The sequence below is a fragment of the Chiloscyllium plagiosum genome, unplaced genomic scaffold, assembly GCF_037043375.1.
Source record: "Chiloscyllium plagiosum isolate Xiang-an unplaced genomic scaffold, Cpla_swu_hap1 HiC_scaffold_42, whole genome shotgun sequence".
NCBI classification, from domain to species: domain Eukaryota; kingdom Metazoa; phylum Chordata; class Chondrichthyes; order Orectolobiformes; family Hemiscylliidae; genus Chiloscyllium; species Chiloscyllium plagiosum.
In genome coordinates, this window is record NW_028270180.1 from 24,502,817 (window position 1) to 24,522,946 (window position 20,130).

General features: G+C 41.6%; 1 protein-coding gene across 2 annotated transcripts; it reads right to left on the bottom strand.

The window, feature by feature from the left end:
- Positions 1-2,137: 2,137 nt before the first annotated feature.
- On the bottom strand, positions 2,138-20,090 carry pclaf (PCNA clamp associated factor). 2 transcript variants are annotated; one of them, XM_087982065.1, is made up of 5 exons: positions 19,983-20,090; positions 19,604-19,798; positions 3,881-3,961; positions 3,109-3,274; positions 2,138-2,573 (listed from the first exon to the last, which is right to left on the bottom strand). In XM_087982065.1, the coding sequence occupies exons 2-5, from the start codon at positions 19,686-19,688 to the stop codon at positions 2,519-2,521; spliced, it is 387 nt and encodes a 128-aa protein (XP_087838191.1). In that variant the 5' UTR covers positions 19,689-19,798; positions 19,983-20,090; the 3' UTR covers positions 2,138-2,518. The 2 variants fall into 2 exon arrangements, with proteins under 2 accessions (XP_087838191.1, XP_043536457.2); XM_043680522.2 differs by lacking the exons at positions 19,604-19,798; positions 19,983-20,090 and adding an exon at positions 7,116-7,271.
- Positions 20,091-20,130: the final 40 nt, after the last annotated feature.

Sequence of the window (20,130 nt, forward strand, 5' to 3'; positions counted from 1 at the left end):
AAAAGCCCCAAAGGAATGAAATCAGAGCTAACAGTAACAGCCTTGTTGCACCTGAAATATCCTATCAGGAGCAGTTTCAAGATGAGGAAGATTTTCAAAGTCAGTCAAGCATAGATGTTGCTACAGAACAACACTGGATAGGTCCTGTACCACTAGCTGGGTACACCCAGAGGTACTAGTACAGTGATATAGTTTGATGTTTATAACAAAAGGTTCTTCAGCCCATTGTATCAGCACTAGTCAAAAAAGCTCTAATCCTAATCTCCAACTCTTAACTTTAGCCTTGTATGCTTTGGCAGTGCAAGTACACATCTAAATCCTTTTATGTTTGAGGGTTTCTCAACACAAGCAGAGTTCCAGATTCCATCCAGTGCCTTCCTCATCCAAACCTCCTATCCATTGCCTTGAACCTACCCCACGTAGTTGATTCCTCAACTAAATGGGAGTAAGTTTGTCTTATGCCCCTCACTTTTGTACCTCCCAAATCGCCTCTGCCACTCCCTGCAAGGTAGAAAATCTGATAGGAATTGCCAAGTCATCAAGATTTATTCAAGATCCCATTAAGTCTGATCAGGCAAAGAAAACCAAATTACTATATAGTGGTGAAAATGTGTTGCTGGAAAAGCGCAGCAGGTCAGGCAGCATCCAAGGAGCAGGAGAATCGATGTTTCAGGCATGAGCTCTTCTTCAGGAATGCCCAAAACGTCGATTCTCCTGCTCCTTGGATGCTGCCTGACCTGCTGCGCTTTTCCAGCAACACATTTTCAGCTCTGATCTCCAGCATCTGCAGTCCACACCACCTACTACATAGTGGCCCCTGACAAGTCAGTGCATCATGCGGAACACAATAGAGGGCAAGACTACCTTAGTAGTAGCATTCTCAAGACTCAGTAGCAGCAATGAGTTTGTTCAGGTATGTCTTATACATAGAGAAATCCAACCTTGTCAAATACTGCCAGTCAACTTTCAATCAGAAAAGGAAGGGGATTAGTACAATTAAACAACATTTACTTGGCAATGATCTGCTCACTGAAACTGGGTTCTACCATGGCCACTCAGCTCCTGAGTGGCATGTGGTGCTGAAAAAGCACAGGTGATTAGGCAGCACCTTAAACATTAGACCCAAAATGTCAATTCTCCTGGTCCTCAGATACTGCCTGACCTGTTCTTTTCCAGCAGCAGAGTCTTGACTAATCTCCAGCCCTCACTTTCTCCAACTCTGTCTGGACTCAAAAAAGGTACAATATGATGAGACTAGAATCAAGGAGCATCAGCATAGCAAATTAATAGGAAAATAACCTGCTGGCCAGATACATTCCAATACCACAAAAAGGAAAACTTGAAGCAGAGATGACAGACCTTCAACCACAAGACATCACGGCAGGAGTCTGTGTAGATAAATGTCTCAAGTCCAAATATTTTGATTTGTTTCAACTGACCTTCTCTCCACACAAAAGATGGTGTTCATTGATCACTATTCATCCTTAATCAGTTTATGCCCAGATACCACAATGGACTATTTACTTTGGCAAAGTGGCAAATATTTGTCAAGTGCCTAGCAGTGACCAATGAGAATTTAACCATCACCCATTCACCTGGCCACTGTACCCTCCACAGCCAACATTCTGGAGAAGGCCATGAGGCAGCCATTTAAACACTGGCTACAAGAGCAGGTCAGAGGCTGGGAATCATTCAAGTTACATCACCTGATGTCCTACAGTCTGTCCACCACCCACATGGTGGAGGTCAGGCAGTTGATGAAATACTCCCTACTTCCTGGATGGCAGTAGTTCCAACAATAATCCAGCAGCTCAACCGTTCAGGAGAAAGCAACCATTTAAAATTTAAACATGAAAATTTCACTGCTCCTGTAGAGTAGTGGTGTACCACAGCTACAAGACACTGGAGGCCACCAACACTCCTTACACAGCACCTTGCAAATTGACCACCATCTAGAATGACAGCAAATACATGAATACCTGCACATTCCCCTCCAAGCCACTCAAGATTGGCAATGTATTGCTATCCCTTCACTGTTGGAATTTTGAAGCATTGAAGTCAGGAAATGAATACATGAAGAACAAAGCCAGGAATAGTCATTAGAAAGTTTCAACATTTGATCCAGAGTGAGACTTGCTCAATATTTAGTTTGGCACAGCTTAAAAATTTATTATAAAAGATAATTGTAAAGATACAGCAAATTCACAAGATAGGTTATAGGCCTTGGTTCATGAAATTTCATTTCTAACCCCACCCATCAACACAAGTATAGGTCAAAAAGATTAATAAAACAAATAATTATGTAGATAGTTTCATTTTGCTCAGGGACCACTGGCCCTGGACCAAAATATTCAACTGGCAGCTTTTAAATTGATTCCATAGTTATGGCTTTTAATGGTATTTTAACTCTGTACAAGACAACTAAGAAATCCATACTACATAGCAATAGACATATATACAAATATACACGTCAAGGAAGATCAATTCAAGTATTAGACGTGGTGTGGGCAAGTGGTATTCAGTTCTCTTCATCTGAAGCTGCTTCCTCAGAGTCCTCAGGTAGAACACGTGCCCTAGGCAGAGCAAATACATCATAAGTTATTTCCAAGAAAATGTGCCCAAAATGCAGTTTTGTACTTTCTTGAAAATATTAAATCTTAGATGGACAGTGTTGGCTTGGAAGCACTCATCCCAAGATCATTTAATTCAGTTGTTAGATTGCTACAGCCCTTAAGGCAATTCTTCCATAACTGCATTACAGCAACAAGTTGTAAAAAGCTTCAAGCCAGAAAGATGTTATCTCAAGGAAAAATAATGGAGACAGTGCCCTTTGCTGTAGGTGAAATCTGATATTTGAAGGAAACTACAGTATCTTGGATGTAAAAGTCTGATGTTATGGTCACACAGTTGACCATTAATAATCATACTCCCAAGTCTGAAAGATCTTTTCAGTATTCAGGAAAAGATCTATCAACATGCTTCCCCTGTAAAGGAGTAATATGCCCAACTGAGCTGAAAGAAGCCATTTGAATCAAGACCAGAGGACAGTCTAGCTAAACCCACATCAAGCCATAGAGTGCCTTTGGATGAGTGAGTGGTAAAATTTACCTTCTTGGAGCTTTACTTGTTCCAGCCTTGCTGCTACTGCTGATATCTGATGGCTCTGTATTCTCCTTTCCAGGCTGTTTGAAAGGACCGAAGAATTCTCCAATCCCTTTCTGCCACTTTGGGGTTGGTCTTGGACATACTGGGTTCCCACCAGCATATTTGTTTTCTGTTAAGCATAAAAACATGCCCATTAATCAGAGCTTGCAGCAAGCCTTCATCTTACAGTAAAAAAAATTAGACCAGGTTGTGAAAACTTTCCAAGTTTGAAATAAATAGATGGATGAAATTCACTAACCCTCCTGATGAATAATTCAATTATAGCCTTCAGAGTTGTTGACCCTGCAAGCTAACTCACCTCAGTCTTGCTGGCACACCATATCCTTAATTGTTTAATATCAGAATAAGAGGGAGACAGACATTTCATCTTTAAAGTTGGAGATTGAGTAGACAGAAGTCTACATTCCCACCTAAAATTTGGAGGTTCCCATCTAAAGATGGACTCCTGTTTCTTGAGAGCCTTATCAGGACACCTTTTCTCTTTAAAGGCCCTTTCATTCTCTCCCTGCCCCATGTTGGTCATCCAAATATTAAGTTTTATTGCACAAGTGAAAACTGAAAATCCAAAAGCAATTAGATACAAGCTTTAAAAACCCTCAAGTTTAACAATTGAAATGAATGTGAAAAATCTTTGACAAGTCTGAATCACTGCTAATACTGGTTATTTTGCAGAGATTGTAGGCTACTGGTTGTTCAAGAACTGTTCAATACATACCCTTTTTTCCAGGAGATGTTAGGGAAACATTGGCTGTACTTGCACATCCAAGTGCCTTCCTTGGTGCTCTGGCAGCAACGGCTGTTAAAACAAAAGGCAATTGCATGGGTGTCTCCTACACAAGAAGCTACACTAAAGCTTAAAACAAGAATCCGGTTAGTGATTTTTACAAAGGCCCAGACTCATTTGGTTCTTAACCAAGGCACCAGTATGTTGCAAATAAAATTAAGTAAGGACACTACTCAAGTAAGCATCTCCAAGGTCAGTGGCAACTAGAGAATGTTGAACTAGCGAGGAAGACCAGAAGAGACTGGTTCCTATTGACTATAGGAAACAGACTTCACTCCTTACTCAGGATTTTTCTAGATAAAAGAATATCATGGATTGTGAACAGTCACCAATCCTGGATTAGGTAAAGAAAAAAAAAGTACTCCTACTAAACTCAGATTTGCTAAATTAAAAACAGTACATCTAATTTGCAGTCCTACCAGTTTAGATCAATCTTCAATTCACATGGAAGCAATGTCCTAGAAAAGTCACAAGGGAAACTTCTGTTCAGATAAGTGCTTTTGTATAAAATTTTCCATTATGACTGAAAAAATACTTCAATGCCTTTAAACCACAAAACTTTACACTATTAGTAACCAAATCTAACACTATAAGCATATTCAAACTCAGTTTCTAGAAGCCATTGGGTGAGAAAATTATAAAATCCTGCAGATCATTAAGAAAGTTCCCCTGTACAAATTATTTCCCTAGGTCTTGACTCTCCAATCAGGAGAAACTAAGGCTGGGTCATTAAGTATTTAAGGCTGAAACAGATTTTTAACCCAAGGTAATCCGGGTTCAGGAAAGGGGAAATTGGAGTTCAGCTTAGCCAGTCATTAATGACAGAGCAGACTAATGGTCTGTATTTCTTCCTGTGTAAATATCTTACCTGCATCTACAACCAAGTATTTGTTAGGTTTCGATGAGATCACATTCAGAAATCCAAAGAATACAGGCTTTGCAATGGTCCTCTGCTCAGGCAGCAGACACTGTAGTGGTTGGACCACATCCACTGCATGGACAAGAGCCTCGTCCCAAAGGATATGCTCTATGGAGAGCTTGCATCTGGAAAGAGACCCACTGGATGTCCCTAGCTGTGCTACAAGGATGTCAGTGGAAGGGACAAGTAGGTGCTTGATATCGTTATGTCCTGAGAATAGCTTGCAGCTGACTGCACGAGATGGAGAAGCACCCTGAACCAACACCTCAAACCAGGGGAAAAGAAGCTAATGATCACTGTAGCAGAGAAGCAGGCATGAAGGAGCGCAGCAGTTCTAGCAGATCGAAGGTCACATAAGATGTGACTTCTTCAACCAGGACAATCATTGGTCTCTTCAGACACAAGCAACATTGCTTCAGGAAAGCAGAAAGCCAGAATGAGGATGCAACCCATGGTCAGCAATGACCCAAAGGGGCCTGACAAGTTTAGCCCAATTTCTTTATAGGGCAGTCCTGCCAACCTGGGGACCAATCTAGTGAATCTTCACACTCCTTCCAAACATGGCCTAAACTACTTCTTCTGAACACCCAACTAAACATCATACAGAGTACCACCCAGTAGCTATGCAGCTTACAGGGAATGTAAACTCTTTCCAAAGAGAAAGTATTAGGAAAGTGGGAGACCAAAACTGCATTGCATTTGAAATGTTTAACCAAGCTACTATGCAGAAATATCCTACATTTTCACATTACACTCCATCTACCATATTCTCACCCAAATTTTCTTGAAAGTGATCTCTAAGATATCCCTACTTATTCTGTATTAGCTGCAAGCTTCAAAATATTGAATTTCATCCCATGTCCAAACTTTTGCCATTTGGAAACAGGGCACCTAAGTTCTGATTCTTGCAGTATTCAAAGACAAGACAAAATTCAAACAAGGCAAACTAATTCTTCTGGTGCATGATGCAAATCAAATGCAGGATTTTCAACAAAAAAAATCAGGTACAATAAAATCCTCTCACTTCAGCGGTCTAAGACCAAGCACTGGAATGACTTCCCTGAAGATCTTACCGAGATCTCTTACATACCAAGCTTTTGGTTAGTTGCCCCAGACTTAAAAATGCAACCTCCTTTGGTTCAGTGTTATTGGCAGGCTGATGCACTCCTGTAAACAACTCTGGATCAGTATATTAAAGTGAGTACATGATTGCAAATTAGAGCAATGTAGATTAAGTGTACTTTCAAGGCTTAAAATCAGTGGATCTGTGGTGACCAGAAGAGAGTCGATGCAGACATTAAAACCAATAATCAAGTGCACGGCATCAAGCCTCATTTCATTTAATCCATTAAGTGTCATCGATTCTCAATGCACCTTCCCTTTTGTGCTCCTGCCTCTCTTCCACTTGCTCAAAACCTAATCATCTAAATCTTTTCAACTGATACAAAGTGGACCTGAAGCTTTAACTGATACTGCCTGGCCTGGAACAAAAACAGAATGCGCTGGAGAGACACAGCAGCATCTGTGGAAACAAGAACAAAAAAAAAGGAAGTTAACATTTCCAGATCCAACAAGGTCATCTCGGAATTGCTTCCTGATCGGTTGCGATGTCAGACAGGTACATAGGTTTTTTTTTTAAAATTTAATTTTGCCTTAAAAGTATTCGGACAAAGCTCTGGGTCATACCATTTAATTCCTAAGTGCGAAGTTGTTTGAGAACCCACTTGTGAAAGGTGACTTACCACAAAAAAAAAGGTCGCTATTTAATACTTAAAGAGGCAGCCGATTGTTGAGGAGAGTGGGGGGGTAAGGGGAAAGAATTAAAGACCGAACCCCCGCTGGACCCTGGCCTTGGTCAAAGCGCCAAAAGGTGACCACGTTGGTATATAAAAAAAAAACAGGAGGGACAGTGTGTGAGGGGATTGCCGGGGAGCCGTCCACCTCACACAGATTCCCGCGGGGAGCACGGTGTACTAAAACAAAACACACACCTCCCAACAACCAAAAAAAAATAAAAGGACGAAAAGATAGAAGCGGGTCCGCCAAAGATCCCGGTTAACAGGCGAGACGATTCAGGCCCGCAGTAACAGCGGCGGTTTAAGGGAAGGAGGCGGCGATGGCGGCGCCCGCTCGACATCTCCCGCCCCCATACCGACAGACGGATGTTGGAGAAAGGGACAGGCTGATGCTGCCAGGAGTGCGGGGTGCGGGGGGGGAAAGCGGACGGTCTGTTGGCATTCCCCTCACCTTTGCGAAAGGAGCCGGTGGAGGTGGACGGGCTGTCAGCCTTGGTGCGGACCATCTTCGTCACGGGGGCGGTTAGAGCGGGGCCACAGGCTCGCGCCACTCCCGCCTCTCCCCTTTTAAACCGGCCGCCCCGGCTCGCGCCTTCTTCCCTCGGCCAATCGCGGCCCGCCATTGGCCGGCACTTTTGGCGGGTGCGGGGAATACTGCCCAACCCAGCGTCTCGGATCGTTCCTCCTCCCGAGACGCGCCAATCGGAGCGAGGGTCTCATAAAACCGTCCGCACCGACTCACCAATCAACAGGCGGCTTTGGGGGTGGGGTGGGGTGGGTGCGGGCTGTGTGTGGCGGGAAAGCGGGGTTTTATTTCACATTTGCAATCATTCTGAGAAAGAACACTTTTTAAAGGAGAATGTATTGAATGAATCCACTGGCATTTCGGTAGGAGATAAGGAGAAATTGAAATTTCCTTTCATTAAAGTTGTTTTATATCTCCCGCGCATAAGTGGATTGATTTACGTGATTCCCCAATTATCGAGCAAACTTACGTGATTGGCAGGGGAATAGACCAATGGGAATCTCGGTAGATTGGCGGGACTTTCATTTTCCCGGCTTTTATTGTTTGCTGACTTAACTTCAGTAATTGAAGGTTTAGTTTCACCCAGGGCAATTAGAATGAATGTCAAGGCAATTGTGATTATAATTTTAATTGATGGATCCAATTTCTACAAAGTCATTTCTGCAAGTCCATTGCTTATTGACTAAAGCTCAGCCTTCAGTACCACAATACCAAACAAATTCATCTCTGAACTGCATGACATAGACCTCCACACTCTCCTCTGTAACTGGATCCTCAATTTCTTCTCCCATAGACAGCAATCAGTAAGAATCGGCAACAACACCTCCTCCACCATAATCCTCAATACTGGTGTCACTCAAGGCTGTGTACCCAGCACCCTACCATGCTCCCTATACACTCATGACTGTGTGGCCAATTCCACCCCAACTCCATTGATAAGTTTACTGACTACACCATCGTACAGTGTATCTCAAACAACGATAAGACAGAATATAAGAAAGAGATTGAGTGCTTATCAACAATCTGTCCTGGTCCACTCATGTCGACACAATGGTCAAGAAAGCACAACATCTTTACTTCCGCAGGAGGCTAAGGAAATTTGACATGCTCCACAAAGACTCTTTCCAGTTTTGATAGTTGCACGATAAAAAGCACCCAGTCGGATGCAGTACTGTGTAATAAGGCAACTGCTCTTCCGAAGACCGCAAGAAACTACGAGTTGTGAACACAGCCAAGTCCACCATGTAAAGCAACCTACCATCCGTTTGCTATACTTCCTGCTGCCTCCAGAAAGCAACCAACATAGTGAAAGACCTCTCCCATCCTGGCTATACTCCCTTCCACCTTCTTCCGTTGGAGAGATGATTTAAAGGTTTGCGTAGACATACAAATAGTTTTAACAGCTTCTTACCAGTTAATAGACTTCTAATGGACCTCTCAAATTTTAAATTTGATGTTGATCTCGCTGTCTGTGCGCCTTCACTGCAGCTGTAACATTGTATTCTTCGTTGTCTTCTATTATCCTAATACACTTTGTATGGTATGATTTGACCCTATTGCATGCAAAAGAAAACTTTTCACTGTACCTAGGTACATGTGACAATAATTCTTGATTATTTACTTGGTAGAATTTCAATCATATCTTTCATTTCCTCTCTTGTGTAATTTTCACCTCAAATAACAGTGCAATTATCAGATGGTTTAAAAGTTATAAAAACACATAGTTAGAGTCATAGAAATGTATAGCGTTCCAACAAACCCTTTGGTCCAACTCATCCATGCTGACCTTAAATTAACCTTTTGTCAGCATTTGACCCATATCCCTCCAAACGCTTCCTATTCAAATACACATCTAGATGCCTTTTAAATATTGTAATTGCACCAGCCTCCACCAATTCCTCCTGCAGTTCACACCATACACGCACCACCCTCTGCCTGAAAAAATTGCCCCTTAGGTCCTGTTTAAATTTTTCATCTCTCACCTTAAACCTATGCCCTCTAATTTTGGACTTCCCTATCCTGTGGAAAAGATGATATGGAGGTGCTGGTGTTGGACTGGGTTAGACAAGGTCAAAAGTCACATGACACCAGCTTATAGTCCAACAGGTTTATTTGAAAACACAAGCTTTCAGAGCCTTGCTCCTTCTTCAGGTCACGGGTACCTGAAAAAGGAATGAGTCTCTGAAAATTTGTGTTTTCAAATAAATCCGTTGGACTACAACTTGGTGCCATGTGATTTTTGACCTGGGTAAAAAACATTGACTGTTCATCTTATATATATATCCCTCATGATTTTATAAACTTCTAAGGCCACTGCTCAGCCTCTGACGCTCCAGAGAAAACAACCCCAGCCGAATCAGCCTCTCTCTATAGCTCAACCCCTCCAACCCTGGCAATATCCTTGTAAATATTTTCTGAACCCTTTCGAGTTTGATAACATTCCTATAGCAAGGAGACCAGAACTGAATGCAGTCTTCCAAAAGTGGCCTCACCAATGTCCTGTACAGCCTCAACAGGACCTCCCAATTCCTACATGCAATGCACCGATTAAAAAAAGCATACGTACTAAACGCCTTCTTAGCTACCCAGTCTACCCGCAACTCTACTTTCAAGGAAATATGAATCTGCACTCCAATCTCTCTGTTCAGCAACATGCCCCAGTATCTTACCATTAAGGGTATAAGTCCTGCACTGATTTACCCTAGTAAATATAATTACTCAGAATAATTGGTAATTGACAACAGGATATCCTATGCTTCCCAATGAAGACAGTTGCACTGCACGTCATATATATAGATGTTGTGTGTGAATGAGAATTTGTGGCCATTTTGTTTAAGGAAGTTGATGAATTTTTCGTTATCTTACTGACCATTGTGTTGTCAGTCTTGGAGTTTATTATTCAGTTGTACACGTAGAGCAAATTTCTTGGCCCATCGGTCCGTCTGATCAAGATAATGTACTGTGATGTAATCTTCTTTGCTGTCCGCTATACCTTCAATTTTGGTCTCATCTGCAAATTTACTAACTATACCTATGTTAACATCCAAATCATTACACAAATGACAAAAAGCACTGGACCCAGCACTCATCCCTGCAGCACAACGCTGGTTACAGGCCTCCAGTCTGAAAAGCATCCCTCCACCACCACCCTCAGTTTCCTACTTTCCAGTCAATTTTGAATCCAAATTGCTAGTTCTCCCTGTATTCCATGTGATCCAACCTCATTAAGCAGTCTATGATGTGGAACCTTGTCTTTTTTAAAAAGTCCGTCCCGGGATGTGGGTGAAGCGGTGGATGCAAACTGTTTAAATATTTTTAAGGCCGAGGTAGATTCTTGAAAAATTAGGCAAGAATGTACAGTTGAGTTTAAAATTAGACCAGCCATGACCATCTTGAATTGCAGAGCAGGCCCGAAGGGTGAAGTGCCCTACTCTTATTCCTTGTTCATATATTGGTGTCAGCATTTGTTGCCTGTCCCTAACTGGCCCAGAATTGAGTGGCTTATTTGGTCATTTTAGAGGGCAGTTAAGAGTCAAATGTGCTGTAACTCTAGAGTTACATGAAGAAAAGACTGGGTAAGGATGGTAGAGTTTTCTCCCCTAAAGGGCACTAGTAGACTAGATGGATTTTGCAGGGACACTAGCTTTTTAATTCCAAATTTATTCATTGAATTTAAATTCCTCCTACTTGGCCGGGTGGGATTTGTATTTATCTCCCCACAGCATTAGATTCTGGATTTGATTGTTTGGTAGTTGGCTCTAAAACAAGAATTATCCTTTCATGTTCACAGAATCATTAAATCACAGAATAAAGCCATTCAACTGATCAAGTCTGCACCAGCTCTCTGATGATTTTGACTTGGTGCCAAACACCCACCTTTTCTTCGTAAACCTACATTGGTTTCTTGTCACTTGAACATGGAAGAGGCTTTGACTATGATATCATGCAAGATTAAGTTTGCTAAATGTAGATTCAAACTTCAAATGGAAGAAAATTGATTAACGTTTTTAAACGTGTGCACAACTTCCAAACGTGCCAGTGTTTTTTTCATGTTTAGTTTGGGCTGTGAACTTTGGACATAAAATAAATGACCTTCGACAATTACTCAGAGTAAATGGTAATTGATCACAGGATATCCTATGCTTCCCAATGGAGATAGTTGCAATGCACGTCATATATGTAGATGTTGTATGTGAATGAGAATTTGTGGCCATTTCGTTGAGGGAAGTTGATGAATTTTTCTTTATCCATACCTAACCATTGTGTTGTCGGTCTTGGAGTTTAATATTTAGTTGTGCACATGGAGCAAATTTCTTGCCTTTGATCAGGATGTAGGTTGAAAATTTATTCTTTTTGTATCCACGAGGAACTGTCTTCCCTTCCCCAACCACAGCTCTCGCAGAAAAAAAGAACCACCCACTTTTAAGCATACTATTTAATTCCATCAAAAAGTATGGGTATATATTTTTTCTATAATTAATTCAAGGTAAATTATAAATGTGAGTGAAATATTTGCCAAGATGGTGTCAAGTCCTGATTCCAGATGTTCCACCTCAAACCCAGCAACCATCGTTCTCAGTCGGACTGGGGGAAGGAGAAGGGGTTTGTTGTTTTCAAATGGGTTTTTAAAGTAAGTCATCATAGCCCCAGAGGTCCATAGAAAGAAAGAAATGATTTTGTTGAGTTTTGCCTGGCCTCAGGCAAGGGGTGAGGTTGGGATGGCCTTCATGGTGACCTTAGCCGGTGTCAGAAATAAACCTGCAATGTTGGCATCACACTGTTTTGCAAACTAGCTATCCAGCCAACTGAGCAAACAGTTAAAGGCCAAGCACAGACACTGGAAATAATATGTGAAAACTGAACATTCCAGCACCCACTTCTTCAAATAACACCTGTCCCACTTGTAGGTCCAGCATTTGTCTGTTTAGCCACCTCCGAACCCAAAACTCTCAAGTAAAAGAAAGTCATCATCATTCTCAGGGACTGTCTAAAAATATAGAAATGTACAGCACAGAAGCAGACCCTTCGGTCCAAATCGTCCATGCTGACCAGATATCCTAAATTAATCTAGTCCCTTTGCCAGCATTTGGCCCATATCTCTCTAAACCCTTCCTATTCATGCATCCATTCTTTTGAAAATGATAAGGAAGGATCTCAGAGCTCAAAACTGAACACATTTGGATTTAATGGAAATTGGAACTTAAATCTGGCCAGTATGAGAGTTAATGCGAATAATGGTTGTTGGCAGGAACAGAAATTAAACCTTTATATAATGCAGAATATCAAGAAATCCAGACTTTCCCATAAGAGATAGGAAAATCTCAAAGAGAAAGTGTTAAGGAGGCGACAGCAGAATACTGATAAGAAAACTATGATGTAATGAGGCAAAACCAACATGGCTCCGTGAAAGTGAAATCCTCTTCAATCAAACCTATTAGAGATTTTTGTCAGGTAACATTCACAGTGGATACAGAAGAACCAATAGAGGTGTACTTAAATTTTGAAAAGGTGTTTAAAGAACATGCCACAAAAGGTTGCTATCCAAGCTGGTGTAGGGAAAAAGCATATTAACCTGGCTAAAAGGGTGATTAGCAAACAGGAAGGACAGTATAGAGGTAAACTGATTTTCTTTTTAAGGTTGGTAAGTTCTAACCACTGGAATGCCACAGGATCAATGCTGGGCCTCAATTACTAACAGTCTATCTCAATGATTTGAATGAAGGCATCAAATATTTAGTGGATGAACTTGCCTATAACATCAAGATAGATAGGAAAATGTGTTGTCGAGGAGGTTAGAGAGTCATTTAAAAGTAATCTAGATGGATATATGAATAGGAGGGGTTTAGCAGTATAGGGACCAAATGCTGGCCAATGGGTCTAGATTAATGCAGAATATCTGGTCAGCATGGACGAATTGGACTGAAGGGTCTGTTTCCATGCTGTAAAACTCTATGAATGGTACTGAACATTGTGTAATCAGTGAATATGTCCAGTTCTGACATTAAGATGAAGAGAAAGTCAGCTGAAACTGCTGAACGTGGTTGGGCCTAGGACACTACCCTGAGGAACACTTGCAGAAATGTTCTGAAGCTGAGATGACCGACTTCAACCATCTTTCTAAATGCCAGGTGTGACTCCAACTGGTGGTGAGCTTGCCCCCTAGCTTCCATTGATTCCAATTTTGCTAGGGCTCATTGATTCCATACTTAATCAAATGTGGTCTTGATATCAAGGGCTGTCACTCTCACCTCACACCAGGAGTTCACCTCTTTTGTCAATGTTTGAAGGTTGGAATAAGATTAGGAGCTGAATGGCCCTGGGGAAACCCAAACTGAGCATTAGTGAGCAGGTGCTGCTTGATAGCACTGTTGATGACAAATTCCATCATTTTATTAATGGTTAAGGGTAGACTGATGGGCAGTGATTTGACTTGTTCCACTTTTGTGTACAGGATATACCTGGGTCATTTTCCACATTGTCAGTCAGATGCCAGTTTTCTAACTGTACTGGAAATACTTAGCTACAGGTGCTGCATGTTCTGAAACACAAGTCTTCAGTACTATCGCTGAAATGTTGTCAGGCACCATAGCCTTTGCACTATCCAGTGTCTCCATTCAGTGTTTCTTGAGATCATGTGGAGTGAATCAAATTGGCTGAAGACTGGCATCTGTGATACAGGGGTGCACTGGAGGAAGCTCAGATAGATCATTCACTTGGTACTTCTGGCTGAAGATTGCTGCAAATGCTTCAGCCTTATCTTTTGCACTGATGTGTTTGGCGTTTCCATCATTGAGGATGGGGATATTAGTGGAAGCTCCTCCTCCAGTGAGTTGTTAATTGTCCCCCACAATTCATGACTGTCAGGACTGCAGAGCTTAATTCTGCAGATTTGCAGGATTGCTTAATTCTATTACTTGCTGCTTTTGCTGTTTGGCACTTAAGTAGTCCTGTTTGGTGGCTTCAACAGGTTGACACCTCATTCTCAGGTATGCCTGATACTGCTTCTGGCATACCTTTTCCATTGAACCAAGCTTGATCCTCTGGCTTTCATAGTCCTGGCTAAGTGGGAGATATGCAGGCCACGAGATTGCAGATTATGCTGGTTTTGATGGCACACGGTATCTCATGGATGCCCAGTCTGGAGTTGCTGAATCTGTTCAAAGTCTGTCCCACTTGACACAGTGGTAATGTCACACAATACAATCGAGATATTCTCAATGTGAGAATGTGCCCTGGTCACTCTTATCGAGATGGTCATGGATAGATGCATCTGCAGCCAGCAGATTGCTAATGAATAGGTCAAGTAAGTTTTTCCCTCAACACCTGCCACAGACCCAGTCTAGCGGCAATGTCCTTGGATCAGTAGCGCTGCTACTGAGCCACTCTTTCTAGTGAACATTGAAATCTCCCAACCAGAATTTATTTTACATCTTTGCCACCCTCGGTATTTCCTCCAAATATTGTTCAACAAGAAGGAGTACTGATTCATCAGGTAAGGGAAGACAGTACATAGTAATCAGCAGGAGGTTTCCATGCTTGTATTTAATGTAATGCCATGAGACTTCTTGGGGTCCAGAGTCATTGTTGAGGATTCGCGGGGCAATTTCCTCCTGACTGTATACCTCAGTGCCACCATGCCTGCTGGGTCTTTACTGCTGGTGGAACTGAACATATCTGGGGATGGCGATGGTGATGTCTGAGGCATTGTCTGCAAGTCATGATTCCATGAGTACAACTATATCAGGCTGTTGCTTGACCCGTGTATGAGACCGTGCCCCCCAATTTTGACAATAGCTCCCAGATGTTAGTAAGGATGACTTTGCAGGCTCGATAGAGCTATTTCTGATGTTATCTTTTCGGGTGCCCAGATTGATGTTAGGTGGTCTGCCTAGTTTCATTCTTTTGTTGCTCCTATGTCCTTTGTTCCTAACCTTAATTGATAGCTTTCTCTTGGGATTTATTTGCATACTTGCTTTTGACATTTTTAAAAGACAACTGCAGTTGAAAATTGGCCCTACTTGAGACATTGAGACGTGCAGGGAGGGTAAACAAACATTTCAAATCCTCCCCCCACAACAAACAAAAACCTTGATCTTTCAATAAGCTCACCTGAAAGTTCAGGATTGGCCAGGAGAGTGGCAGAACATTTTAAGTTATCGACACATTGACACACACTCCATAGAAAAACTGACTTTACAATAATTAAGATCGATTAAAATTACTAACGACCAGAGGGGTGTATTTGACAACAATTACCCACAAAATTAACACAGTAAAAATACAGCAGGAAAATCTTTAAGTCCATCTTTAAAACCTGTTATTTTAATGTTATTACATGAGGTGAGGGGAAGGAAAGTTGTGACAGATGCAGTTATTACAGTGGGAGTTACCTTCTTTTGGGCCAGTCTCAAACCTTCTGTTTGGACAGTGATCCAAAGGATTATTGTTCCTTTGTGTTGCCTATTATAATCATAGAATCCCTACAGTGCAAAAGCAGGCCATTTGGCCCAAGATGTCCACACCAACCCTCCAAAGAGCATCCCACCCAGACCCATCCCCCTACCCTATCTGTGTAACCCTGATTTCCTCTGGGTAAGCCACCTAACCTGCCCATCTTTGGGTTAAGAGGGGAAACCGGATTACTGGAGGAAAACCACACTGATACAGGGAGAATGTGCAGACTCTGCACAGACAGTCGCCCAATGATGGAATCGAACCCTGGTTCTTGGTGCTATGAGGCAGCAGTGCTAACCACTGAGCCAGTCCTTGATATTAATTTTAAACATTATTTTCAGCAAATTAAGATGGAAAGTTGCAGGCCAAACAAAGCATTGAGAATGGTAAATTCACTGTGAATGAATGTTTTTGGTCACAAGTATTGCTAAGGACTAGAGGGCATAGGGGAAAGATTTAAAGGTGGCCTAAGGGACACCTTTTTCATGCAGAGGGGGTGGTGCATATGTGGAATGAGCTGCTGGAAGAAGTGGTGGAGGCTGGTACAATGACAACATTTAAAAGGCATCTGGATGGCTATATGAACAGTAAGAGTTTAGAGGGATATGGACCAAGTGCTGGCAAATAGGACTAAATTAGTTTAGGGTTGGCATGGATGAGTTGGATCAAAGGACTTTCTTTTGTGCTGTATGTCTCTACGATCTTAAGACAAAATCTATTTTTGTTTGGAAAATATTTATTGAATTATAGATTGGGCACATGATTTCAGTGTCCATATCCACACAATGTTTACATTTGAAATAAGATAAAGGAAATGGTTTTGATCATTGTGAATACTTTACTTCCTTAATTGCTACCCATCAATCAGCTGCTAAAAAGGTATCTAACATTAGTCAAACAATGATCATATATGTTGTGGAAACACCAGAGTTGAGAAGGCCTGTCATCACAATCAACATGATCACCCCAGGCTAACAGAAGGAAAGGAGGGTGGGGCAGTGTTGACAAACAATAGAACTGGACATGACAAAGATTGAACAACATCTAGTCATGCAGGTAAAACTTTGCCAGAAACGTCGATTTTACTGCTCCTTGGATGCTGCCTGAACTGCTGTGCTTTTCCAGTACCACTAATCCAGAATCTAGTCATGCAGGTCAGGCAGCATTTGAGGAGCAAGAAAACCGATGTTTCGGACATAAGCCCTTCATCACTGCCCAAATCGTCAAATTTCCTGCTCCTCAGATGCTGTCTGACCTGCTGTGCTTTTCAAGCACCACACTCTTGACTCTGATCTCCAGCATCTGCAGCCCTCATTTTCTATCTAGTCATGTTCAAGATGGAAAGGAGGGGCAGCTCTTTCACTTCTCACTTTGAAACAAGTCTGCTGAGGCGAAAAGTACATTTTTCAACTGATGGACAAAAGTATGGAAGTTACAGAAGATATGCTGTATCTGTTAAATTCCCCTTCACTGCATGATGGAAGATGCTGAAGTAAACGTATATAGGAAATAACATTTACTTGTAAAAATATTTTACTAAAATTAGACCAAAAGGAAAAGTTTGTCAGGACAAATCATAATTTACTCAACTTTCCCTTTTCCAATCTGTGTCAAATCATAATTTTCCTATTTCTATTTGGCTGATGCTATCATTACTCCTTCAAACTTTCCTCCTTGTTGCAACTATGTATACCATCCTGAACCATCGGCTGGATAGCTGGTTTGTCATGCAGAGTGACAGCAACAGAATGGGTTCAATTCCCACATTGGCTGAGGTTACCATGAAAAACTCCCTTCAACCTCTCATCTTGTCAGAGATGTGGTGACCCTTAGGTTAAACCACCACCAGTCATTTCTCTGTCCAATGACAGAGCAGCCCTGTGGTCTTCTGGGACTATGACAACTTTATTTTGCCTTTAAACCATGTTCCATCTCTGCACTCCAATGTTAATTTTGTTATCTGTTGGATATAATTTTATGCATGAAGTAATTTACTTATCCAATTAGCTTATGGTCCAATTTGACTGACAGATGACTAGGCCAACAAAACATCTGTGTAGGCAGTTGTTACACTTTTGTTTTTTTCCCCAAGAGTCAGGAGCCTAAGGCACACTGGCTGTGGCCAGTCACCTCAAGAGCCAGTGCCTCCCAAATCCACTGACTGTGGCCAGTTGGCTCAAGAACCACTTGGGCACTTGTTATAATGTTTTCTAATAACAGGAGATTCTGTATCAGCTATGGGTATGCCTGTTCCACCCAGTCTCTTGAGCCTCAGTGTGTGGGGGTGGCTAGCAGGAACTCTTGCAAGGTAAGAGGTCCTACAGCCTTGGTCCCAACCCCCAGTTGGGCACCTACCTGAGTGGCCATATGTATGACACTAACAGTTAACAAGAAAAAAAAGCGACAACAAAAAGGGTCTCAAAAGCAAAGTCCCCTCCATAACCAACTGGAAAAGCAGTACACAGAACCAACAAAATAAACCACATCAAATAAAAACACACAGCGAGTAGCCGAAAAACAGTGCATAAAAGGCAACCCACACGCCAACACCTCCAGCAAAATTAACTCTCTCGAGATACACAAAATGCAATGCACATATGGAAACATGATTCAATCACAACCTAAACGATAAGGTGCAGTACAAAAGGCCATTGTTATATTGTACATCATTGTTTGCTGTTCCTGTTTAATCATGTATTGGTAATTAAGAGTTTAGATGTCATTGATTTGAATCCTCTCAGCAACATTCATGTGTCTATGAAATATAACATGGTCCAAAATCAGTGAGTCTGAACAAGTCTTCCTCTAAATCACTTTTTCCAACAATAATATGACCCTGCAGCATTTAACACTCTGCAGTTCTCCGCGTCTTGGGCAAGCTTAAAACCCAAACTGGACACACCTGGCCTCATTTTCAAAGTCTTCATTTTTGCTTTTGAACATGCTGCCAAAAGCCACAAGATCTGGGTTCAAGTTCCACTTGCACTAGAGGTGTGTAATAATATGTTTGAACAGGTTGATTAGAAAAATAGATTAATTTTTATAAAAAGTAGACTCGGGAGCACTCTCTTCCGGTGCAATGATAGTGTCCATATCCCTGGCCAAGACATTGAGATTCAAGTCCCACTTGCATCAGAGGTGTACCATCATGCATCTGAACAGGTTGATTGAAACTATCCATGCTTCCCTTGTCTATATTTCTCCCATGTGACTGTCCTTTGTGTCTGAGATCAGGTCATAAATGGCAGTATGCAAATTTCATCTTGAAGGACATCATAATCCCACCTGGATTTCTGCCTGAACTAAACATATTGCCTGAAAGTACTTCCTTAGTATTATATTGTGAATGCCAAATGAGATTTTCTAACCAAATCTCCAATTTGGAACCTGAAGTTTCAGACTTCTAAAGTACTGTTACCACTAAGCCAAAGCAGCTAGAAGAATAACACACATTTTAGGCTTGCAATTTGGAGTGACAACACAGGTGAAATACTCCTTATCCATGGAGTAGTAACTGAGAAAATATTCACAAACTTTTTGGATTTGATAGCTCTTTTTCAAATAGGTTATTAATCACTGATCCCTCCATTTGAATCTATAGAATAATCAATATGTGAGTGATCTGGTATCTTTGTATCCTTTGTTGTCACAGTAGAACTTTTTTAAAATAAAAATTCCCTCTGAACAAGGTTGAACTCACCTGATGCCTACCATCAATCTTGGTAAGTGTGGGTCTATCTTGTAATCTTCATGCTGCCAGTTTGTGAAACACAGCCCAATGACGTAGCTGTGGCTCAGTTGGTAGCAACTGAATCACAAAGTCCTGGATTTCGAGGTTTCCTCCAGGGTTTGAGATGAGAGAATCCTTGGTTGGTATTCTAATGCAGTACTGAGGGAGCATTGCATGATGGTGGAGGTGCTATTTTTCAGATAAGATGTGAGACTGAGGTATGGCCTACCTGTTCTGATGAATGGGCGGAGGTGGGTACTGTGGATGCTGAAGATTAGGGTGATGCTGGAAAAGCACAGCAGGTCAGGCAGCATTCCAGGAGCAGGAAAATCGACATTTCGGACAAAAGCCCTTCTGGTGAATGTAGTAGATCCCACATCGCACTATGTTGAAGAAGAGCAGAGGGAAAGATGTCTTGGATATTCTAAAATTTAAAACAAAAGATGTCACATTATGAATGATTGTCTGTCACAACCAAAGCAAAAAATTATGTCTGGAAGGAGCATGCCGTTTTTGAAATAACACATTATCAAACCCCTTTCTAATATAGTCACTGTCGTTAGAATAAACCGAGTTATTTAGTATAATGTATCCTGTTCTTGACTTACCTTGGCATTCTCTAGAAGATAAAGGTTCTTGATTTGAGTGAAGGAAGGTCTCACTCAGACAACACTTGGATGTCTTTGTGATCGGAACGTTAGTGCGGAGCCGGGGGAGCAGTTTGTCCTGGGTACAGACAGGAGCTGCACCGTTTAC

Bases quoted from the DNA above. Each gene is read 5' to 3' on its own strand.
- pclaf (XM_087982065.1), bottom strand. From the start codon at position 19,688: ATGCTGCCTGACCTGCTGTGCTTTTCCAGCATCACCCTAATCTTCAGC. The intron at 3,962-19,603 runs GTAGGCCATACC...TTGTTTTAACAG, and splicing joins CCGCCCATTCATCAGAACAG to CCGTTGCTGCCAGAGCACCA. The intron at 3,275-3,880 runs GTATGTATTGAA...TATGCTTAACAG, and splicing joins AACATCTCCTGGAAAAAAGG to AAAACAAATATGCTGGTGGG.